The sequence below is a fragment of the Bactrocera tryoni genome, chromosome 1 (genome assembly GCF_016617805.1).
Source record: "Bactrocera tryoni isolate S06 chromosome 1, CSIRO_BtryS06_freeze2, whole genome shotgun sequence".
Taxonomy (NCBI): domain Eukaryota; kingdom Metazoa; phylum Arthropoda; class Insecta; order Diptera; family Tephritidae; genus Bactrocera; species Bactrocera tryoni.
In genome coordinates this window covers 69583584-69593901 of record NC_052499.1, presented here as the reverse complement: position 1 = coordinate 69593901, position 10318 = coordinate 69583584, and the positions used below count along the sequence as shown (strand labels likewise).

Sequence of the window (10318 nt, the reverse complement as noted above, 5' to 3'; positions counted from 1 at the left end):
AGTTCACAACAGCGCGCAAGTCTTTTCTTCTTTTCGAAGTATGACGCCAATTGAAGATTCCAGGCGAAGCCAGATCATTTTCCACCTGGCCCTTCCAACGGAGTGGAGGTCTTCCTCTTCCTCTGCTTCCCTCGGCGTAATGCGTCGAATACTTTCAGAGCTCGAGTCTTTTCATCCATTCAGCAAAGAACATACCAAACTTTAAAATGCGGAATTTGCACCTTTTCATAAAAGAAAACCCCACGCATACACAAATAAATATCTGTAGAACGTAAGGTATATAAATTTGGAGTGCAATCAAAAATCTTCTTCTCTAATATTCGCCGTTTAGTTGCTCAATTGTTTGTTGCACACAATTTACAAGCCAAAGCAATCAATTTCGACCAAGCACACACATAAACTCCTTTACATTGTTCTGCAAATTCATGTTATTTTTTCTTTGCTTTAAATATCTTTTGTGCTTCCTTCTTGACCGCAGTCCTTCCTAAAAGCACAATTCACTACAAACAAGTGTACAACAAAAAAAAAACGGTAACTTGGTACTCTAATACCTTTTATATGCGAATATCGTATAAGATATCTTTACCTTAATTTTGCCTGGTCTGCAAAACTAATATAGCCTGTTGAGGGTATAAAACGGGACCAGCAACAAGACGAACCGAAACCGGTTGCAGCGAAATAAATTTTTTTTGTTTTAACCCAAATGTATTGACTTCAATTGAAGTCTCATGTTTTTATAAAAAAAAGAAACAAGCCACCGTACATATATCTGAATATGCTTACATTGGTATACAATATTGTGTGAAAATAAAAATGTATTTTATGCCTTCTGTCAAAAGATTTCCTGTTACCATGAAACAGTAAAAGGTTCATTAAACTGTTGTAGCAAAAAAAGGTATCGAAGGGAGAAAATGTTGTATTCGTGAAATGATGATAAGCCTTAGAAAGTCTGTTGAAATGCAAAAATTCTTTCAAAAGCACAAAATACTTGTTTTTTTGTTTTTCTAAAGTAGGCGAAAAGTATTAAATCGACTTTGCGGAATATAAAATAAATTTGCTGTCTGCCAGAATTGCCTTGACGTGCACATTTACTCTCTCAAGTATTAGCATATACTCATAAAAAAACATATCGATATATGTATGTTATACAAATCTCAGTAGAACCATATTTCCCGCCATACACGCTATCACAGCCACCATTCTCTTGGGCGGTAGGCTTGATTGTCTTAGGCAAATAAGATTTTGGGTATCCAAGCACATATTCGCCGTATTGCAAATAAACAAATTTGTGTGTTGATTTTTAGAAGGTCTTTCAACCTTTCTCTCAATCAGAAATAAATTTGTTCTAAGAACACAAAATCAAACTGATTTCCACAAGATTTTCCATCTGTGTGATCGACTTTTGTGTGGTACGGGTTTCTTCCATTGTGGAGGTTAGTGTAGTTATTAGCAAAATATATGATAGCTGGATTTGTAGTGGCATCGCAGCCATGTTTAATATACATTTCAGTCTCAGTAGCAGCATGTTAATTTTTAATACGCGTAGACTCACCCTGCAAAGTATGAGGAAAAGAATTATCCATACATTAATTATGTTTGAGTATAAGCGTTTTTCAATAACTCTGTATTGACCAGAACTTTAAAAGCATTTTTTATATTTTAATATTCAGAGTCAGACGAAATGAAGCTATGATCCATAATTTGTTTATCATATTCAATGTTTGTCGTCTACCGACAGAGCCATGTTGCTTTCAGCAATATTTCGGCGAACCACTCACAAATCCTCGTAGCTCTCAGAAATCGTGAAAGATTATACCTTTTGAATACTAACGATTTTTACAGACCAAACCTCAACTTTCTGAATTACTAAATGAACACAGAAGCACAGAATATGATGCAGTGAAACTTTAGCACAAATATTTTTAGACACGGAACTCATAAAAAAGTGTTCAGTAATTACATTAATACAACTATATGGCTTTTATTACAGTTTCTACAAGCTAAATCACGTCAGGCGCTATAGGCAAGTGGAGTAGAAAAGGTTAGTGAACTAAGAGACGACGCGACTCAGACCAACAGAGGCAAGCACAAATGCAAACAGGAATTGAGTGAGCATAGAAAAAATTCCCTCAAAGGGTTATACGCACTAGCCACATGAATTTGCATACTTTGTTTGAATAGGTAAGCACAGGTTTGCGCTTCTATAAAAGTCAGTCACATCTACCCAGACACCACACAAAAATTAGGTCTAAAAGCTCATGTTATTACAAACCGCGCTTACATTAATGTTGATTCAAGCAGCCATAGAAAATTGCGATGCAAATTCTAACAGAATGGCTCACAAATACTGGTATATAGCTGCCTGCTAGTTAAACACGCACCACTTTGCGTAGCAAACAAATAGAAAATCACGAGCAGATGGATGCAAGAGGTGGCAACGAGTAACTGCGGAGTGAATTTCTCATCGTAAAATTTTTGTAATTCTATGTAAATGCCACTGCAATGAGAATTAGAGAGTCTCTCATTCATTGTGGCTGAGTAATTGAAATAATGTTGGAGTTGAGCTGCGCAAAGTTAAAGTATTTTTATTGCGAAATTTAAACTTCTACGAAAAATTCGTTTGAACAATTTCAATTAAAAATTTTATTCAAACAAATTTAAATTTTTCAATATAAATTTGATCCACTTTTGGAGTACTTCTGGTGCAATTATAACTGAGTTGTGATTTAAATAGTGCAAATTATTAGGCGTAGAGAGATAAAAGTCTGGTTAAATTAATCTTTTACTTTTCTTAATTACCTAATTTTTTAAAATGAGCATATGCGAATATTATTATATTAATGTTGTTATTTTTTTTTTTTTTGTATTTTTTGGGCATGCAGCCAATTACGTACAATAGATATATTGTATGTATATAAGCAGTTAATATTTTATTTTTATCAGATAAACGAAATCACTTAAACTTTATATTTTCAGAACCATGTATATGAAAAAAGTATACACATTCCTTACTTAAAGCTTGTTCAGATTTTCATTTCCATTTCCTGATTCGCAGAACTAAACAAAAATTAGTAAATTTACTCTGAGTGTATAAATTTAAACTTTGCCGACCTTTTCAACCTGCTTCTGGAGAATATAGTTCGAGCCGCAGAACTGAATAGAGAAGGTACCATCTTCTATAAGAGTGTACAGCTGCTGGCGTATGCCGATGATATTGATATCATCGGCCTCAACACTCGCGCCGTTAGTTCTGCTTTCTCCAGACTGGACAAGGAAGCAAAACAAATGGGTCTGGCAGTGAACGAGGGCAAGACGAAATATCTCCTGTCATCAAACAAACAGTCGTCGCGCTCGCGACTTGGCACTCACGTCACTGTTGACAGTCATAACTTTGAAGTTGTAGATAATTTCGTCTATATTGGAACCAGCGTAAACATCAGCAACAATGTCAGCCTAGAAATCCAACGCAGGATAAATCTTGCCAACAGGTGCTACTTCGGGCTGAGTAGGCAATTGAGAAGCAAAGTCCTCTCTCGACAAACAAAAACCAAACTCTATAAGTCACTCATAATTCCCGTCCTGCTATATGGTGCAGAGTCTTGGACGATGTCAACAACGGATGAGTCGACGTTGCGAGTTTTCGAGAGAAAAGTTCTGCGAAAGATTTATGGTCCTTTGCGCGTTAGCCATGGCGAATACCGCATTCGATGGAAGGATGAGCTGTACGAGATATACGCCGACATCGACATAGTTCAGCGAATTAAAAGACAGCGGCTAGGCTGGGTAGGTCATGTTGTCCGGATGGACGAAAACGCTCCAGCTCTGAAAGTATTCGACGCAGTACCCGTCGGGGGAAGCAGAGGAAGAGGAAGACCTCCACTCCGTTGGAAGGACCAAGTGGAGAAGGACCTGGCTTCGCTTGGAATATCCCACAGCGAAAAGGAGAAACGACTGGCGCGCTGTTGTTAACTCGGCTATAATCGCGTAAGCGGTGTCTACGCCAATTAAGAAGAAGAAGTATAAATTTAAATTTGCCTTCTGCCATCGTCAAGGTAAATGCAAATTTCCATTTATTCGATAGCAACGAATTTCTCACAAAACAAAATGAGCTAAACAATCTGCAAATAGCTGTCAGCAACAGCTGCCCCTTTCTTTACGGACGTTAAGTTAACTATACTACTCCATTATATGTCTATTAGCATGTGCCATGATATTATGAGATTCTCTAACTTAACCTTACCACAATTTTTTTCATTCAAGCATCTAAGGTTTGAAGTTTCTTATAAAGGAAATTCAAGCGCAACTTGGTCGAATCCAAATCCTGCAGTTCAAATGAGTTTAACATGAGCACCGGCTGCACTATTTAAATTAAAAATTTGTTACAGTTGTGCACTTCATATGCTGAGCAAATATGTACATGGTTCTGCAGCCTCTTCGATCTTGTCGGTACCTACTACATCACTTAACAATCTGGAATTTCTACGACTATTAACAAACAATTTGAAAAATATGAAGGTCAATAAGAAAAATCGTTAGGTATGGCTGCATTGAAGCTAAAATATTCTCCACAAGTGGTGATGAGGCTATGTCTAAAAAAAATATTTACAAGTGGCATAGTGAGTTCCAAGCCGGCCGTGAACGTGTCGAAGACGAAGAGCGTCTAGGGCGACAATCAACCTCAACCGCCGAAGCTCACGTTCAACAAATCAAAGATTTTTTTTTGAAAACCCGTCGATTAACAATTAGAGACCTTGCTGATGAAGTTGGCATATCGAAAGGCTCAGCCAATACCATTTTGAAGGATGTTTTGGTCCTCAAGCGCGTCAAATCTCGACTGGTACCGAAAACATTGAATTTTTTGGAAAAAAGGCGTCGCTTTGAAGTGTGTGAAACGATGCTTTCCGACTACCAGGGTGTCATGAAACGCATTATAACTGGCGGTGAGACTTGGTCCGATTAATCGAGCGAATATCGTGCCAAAAGAGAGCCCAGACCAAAAAAGTTTCGCCAAAGTCGCTCAAAAATCAAGGTCATGTTGACTGTTTTCTTCGATTATCATGGTGTTGAGTATTATGAATTCCTTCCAACCGGTCAAATAGTCAACAAGGAATATTATTTGAACGTTATGCGTCGTTTGCGTAACGCTATCCGCCTAAAAAGGCCGGAATTGTGGAAAGACAATTCTTGGTTTTTACACCACGATAATGCACCATCCCATACTGCCCTCGTAATTCGTGATCATTTCGCCAAAAACTCAACCCATATCGTTCCGCAACCACCGTATTCTCCTGATCTGGCGCCGTGCGACTTCTGGCTGTTCACTAAGCTCAAAAAACCGCTCCGGGGACACCGTTTTAATACGATAGAGGAGATTCAAGCGGCAGCGAAGACGGAACTGAAGGCCATCCCGGAAAGTGACTACGACCCGTGTTTCGAAGATTGGAAAATCTGTTGGCATAAGTGCATTGCGTCGGGAGGGGATTACTTTGAAAGGGATGAAAATGATTTGGAAGAATAAATAAAGAATTTTCAAAATAAATACAATGTGACCTTGTTTTTTGGGCACAGTAGTATGTCGACTGATGCGTTAGAAGCTGCTATCTTCATCGATTGTCCAGTAAGAATTGATGATTGCCTATCCCGTAGCAATGTGCACGAGTGGTTTCAATATTTTCAAAGTGCCGAATCAGCCGAAATCATCATTGAAATTTATGGAAATGGAATTGAACATCTCCAAAGCATCGATTTATTGCATTTCGAAAGAACATTTGGGCTTACGAAAGTTGTGTGCACGGTTTGTTCCACACAATCCAGCCAACGAGCTAAAACACTCATTCGACATGTTTGTGTGCCGTGCACAAAACTGTATTGACGCAGAAGGAGACTTTATTTTTATAAAATAAATTGATTTTACCGAAAAACCCATTTTTTCTGTTTTGTTTTTTTGAAAGTCTTGTTTACTTGTATGTAAATTCCATATATAGGTATAGCCGCTATTACTCTCATAGTTTCTGCAGCAGTACGCTTCATTTTCCATGGGGTAAATATGTATTTAGTCCATTTATCGGTTATCAGCTATTTTATTTTGAAAAATATAAATCGACAGAATACGAGCTAAGTTAATAGTAACTGAAAAATCTGCCAACATCAAGATTTTGTAATGATACTAACAAAATCGCTTTGTCAAATAGGTTTTGAAAATAATTTAAATGAAAGTTTCTTCTTATTCTCTCGAAAGCGACATTTAATCTTTTTTGTTAAATAATTGACTTTTATTAACAAAATATCTTCCTCCCAAATTTACTTTTTCAATGGTATTTTCCTTAATAATATCATTTAAAAGTAATTTGCGTAATATTTCACTACAATTTCACATATTGACTGATTTATACAAACCGCAGATTAAATTAAGTCAGGCAAATTATCCATCATGGCTTATAAGCGGCGGAAACCTAACGGCTCTATGTTCTTATGATTATTTTTATCTCTCTTTCTCTCTTTCAAAATTTCAAAAGTGAACTCAGGAATGTTGGTTAGAGCAATTAGCATTGATATATTGCTTTTGGCGTGTTGTTAATTAAATTATGATTTGCCGCGGAAAGTGATTGTGTCATTAGAAAATAGAGATATGGTTTCGAAAACCTGCCTATTCTAGAAAGTTCGTTTTGCTTAAGTGACTCACGTACGTTCAATTTTATTTTTAATTTATGGTACAACCGTTGACGTCGACTTCCATACTTCACAAATCTAGGCTTTGTTGATATCAGCAAATGCCCGAGAAATCGTCCAAAATCATTAGTTTATCTTTCTTTGCTAAACGCTTTTGACCTTCCCATCCACTTTCAGATCCCAACGAAAAAACACCTTGAACTGAAAATACGCATCTACCGCTCATGCTCATGCTCTCAAAAACATTTTTGCCACGGTGGCAAACATTCAAAACTCATACATACATACATTGCACGAGTTTCTGATTTTGTTCCCAGAAGGGAAATGCGACAACCTCGCAAAACGCAATGGCACAAGTGGCAACATAGCACTTTTTGATAGCATTTTCATCAACAATTTCTTGGCATTGCCAAAACTTCGTTGTTGATATGCTTGCATGTTTATAGATATGCATTTGCGTGTCTATTTTCTTTCCTAAAGTTATTTCTTGAATGGTTATATGCTCGATTATAGCCATGTTCATTTATCATATTTACTTAATTATATTTCAGAATATATTCAACAATAGGCCAGAAGTTTGTTGGGTGAGGCCACCAGAAACGTTTATTTAGATAATTCTTTATTATTAACCACAAACTCAGGCATTATAAAAACCTTTAATTCCGCTGTATAACAGTTGTTTCAAGAATATATCTGTAAATAATATACATATGCATGCAGGCGTTTGCTCATGGTTTGAAAGCAAATCTGTAAGCTTAAGTTAATACTTGCATTGAGAGTAATATTATTTCGCTCAACTGTGATATTTTCAAGTCCGCTGATGCTAACTGTGATGAAATGCGCTCACCTTTTTCAATACTACTGCGAAAGCAATAATATTTCTTTCTCCGTATCGTAAGTTTTCTGATCGATTGCTCTTAAAATGAAGCGAAGAAGAAAGCGAGAGAGAAAGAGAGAAGAGTTTACTCAGCCTGAGAATACGAGAATATCAAAAATATCTCTGGTATTTCTTATAAGAGCTTTTATTACAAGATATATATTTATTAATATTGATCTTTCATTTCGACGTCTTAAGGCGCAACAAAACAGGAATGAATACTTCTTTCGGGTAGTGAGCACTTTTGTCCCCAACGGCCATTTTCCTCGTCATATACTGATTCATATGTCTTCCTAGGAAAGAATTTGCAGTAAAAGCCCATAGTTTATTATCCAGCAATACGCAAGCTATAAAACCACCGTAAGCTTCCAAAGAGCAAATCTGCGAAATTTCGTTAAGAATATTTAGATTGACATCAAGCGATAGGCAAAAATCAACTTAATATATCTTGCACCATGTGGTTTGTTGTTACGAACTCCCATACGAACTCGGAAGTCGTATATCTGGAAATAAAAAAAAAAAACATTGAAGAAAAAATGCTTATCTCTAAGTGACATTTCGACACGTTGCATAGTCTTTTTATAAAAAATTAGAATTATTCTAAAGAAGTCGTTGACAATGTCAAAGAGTTAGAGTTTTCTAAAGTCAGCGTCAACCAGATCATAACGTGTCACTGCACTCCTTTCTTCTTAAATGTAGAGGAACCTTATTTTTTTATAACCGCTAATAAATTATATTAGAATGTAAAATATCTCCCTTCCGCCTTTTAAATTGTGCGGCTACGTATAAAGCGCTACAGAGCTTCTATCTGGCAATACTATACATCTTTGAAAGGTCTTGACATAACCTACAAAACGACGCTATGCATGATTAGCGGACAACCTGTGACGACTAATACTGATCAAATCATGGAAAACATCGAGTTAGACCGGCGTGTGGCATCTCGTGACTTCGCCCAGAAGATGACACATTTTTAAAGCGGATGGTGACTGGCGACGAAAAATGGATCACAAACAGCGATATCAAGCGAAATCGATCGTGGTGGAAGGCCGGTGAATCGTCCCACAAGCCGGGATAGACGGCCAGGAAGGTTTTGCTGTGTGCTTGGTAGGATTGGAGGGTAATCATCCACTTGAGCTACTCCCATATGTTCAGACGCTTAATTATACCATCTACTGCGAACAATTAGACCGCTGCCTATTCCTGTCCATGGCGATCGCCCTTATTGGTGTAAAGTTGAACTCAATAGTGACTGTCCGAGTTCTTCGCAAATAAGGAAGAGCTTCTACGAGGGGTATTATGAAGTTGCCGTCTAGATGGAAACAGATTATCGAATTATTTGAGCTACATCCGATCACTGTAACACTTTTTATAAAGCATTGAATAAAGAGCAAAAAAGCGGAAGGGAGATATTTGACAACTTACATATTATCATTCTTTAAAATAGTTCTATACCATTGCTAATCGATTTCTATACTCGCGTATTCTTGCCACTTATCCTCAGCTTTGTTATATTGCAGCAGCTTGGGATTCATCTATTCCAAAAATATTTTCATACATTAATTTAAGATTATTATATTTGAATATAAGCCACAGTGTACGCTTACCTCTGTTTCCTCTGAGCAAACCGCCAGCAATGTTTTTTCATCAGAATAAGCAGCACCGATCCCACGTGGTTCTGTAAATCGCATATTTATTTTTGATCGCGGTGCAGGCTTTCTGATCCACGGCCAGCAGCTCTCAACCAGGTAGTGTATGTATGTGTGTCAACAGAAAGTTCACTTCGACTTGGGTAAGCTGGCGACAAGCTATTAAAAGTAGCAGTTGTCCATGACGCTCAAGAACATTGTAATCGAACCAACGGTTAATGGCATCGAAATCATCTTCCTCACGAGTTATATTCAAATTATCAGATTCCAGATTACGTTGCATTTTTTCAACATCGAAATTTGGAAACTCATCGCTTTGGCTGACTAGTATTATCAGAAATAAAAACGCTTTTGTGAGATATTACGTGTATATTTTTCTACTCACCTCCATGAAATTCTGTATTTCGTATTCTGTGATTTTTTGCCTAAGAAGTTCACATTTCGTTTCACGCTCCAGCGTGTAAGCACCCTGTAAAGGGTATTCATCGATATGTATCATGAGGTAGTCCACACAACTTGTAATCGTCCAATTGCAAGACGATTGCTGCTTTCAGAATGGCACCGATATTGTTAACGGTAATGAAGATCTGTCCGATGTAACAAAGGGTAATTAGACGCAAAATATCGCTATCTACATCACTTATCTCTAAGACAGTAGTATTGTTTTGACAATGTCTTCGCCATGGCAGCAATCGTTTTGCAATTGGACGATGCCATAAACAGTTGTGTGGACTATCATGACACATATCGATGAATACCCTTTACAGGGTGCTTATACGCTGGAGCGCGAAACGAAATGTAAAGATCTTAAGCAGAAAATCATAGAATACGAAATACAGAATTTCATGGAGGTGAGTCTTATTATACAATTTTGTTTCTGATAATACTACCTCATGGCACATATCGGTGAATACACTTCACAGGGTGCTTATGCTTCCATACAACTTTTCAAGGCATGACCGTAGAAACAAAAGGTTTTGGACGCAAAAACATATCGCTATCGATATCATTTATCTCGATGACGGGATTATTGCCTTGAACGCCATTGGAAAGGTTCTCGAAGTAGGGACCCGCTGCTGCGAGTATCAAACGATGCGCGGGTACATTGAGCAACCCAAAAACT

The 10318-nt window shown here is 37.4% G+C and overlaps 1 protein-coding gene across 1 annotated transcript; it reads right to left on the bottom strand.

Annotated features, from left to right (window-relative positions):
• Positions 1 to 7647: 7647 nt before the first annotated feature.
• LOC120775368 lies at positions 7648 to 9556 on the bottom strand (the record flags this gene model as incomplete). The annotated part of the gene is given in 4 exon segments (XM_040105563.1): positions 7648 to 8049; positions 9002 to 9081; positions 9154 to 9274; positions 9276 to 9556. Coding segments are annotated over 3 exon segments (477 nt in total), but the record flags the coding sequence as incomplete, so codon positions are not given.
• Between the last annotated feature and the right edge of the window lie 762 nt (positions 9557 to 10318).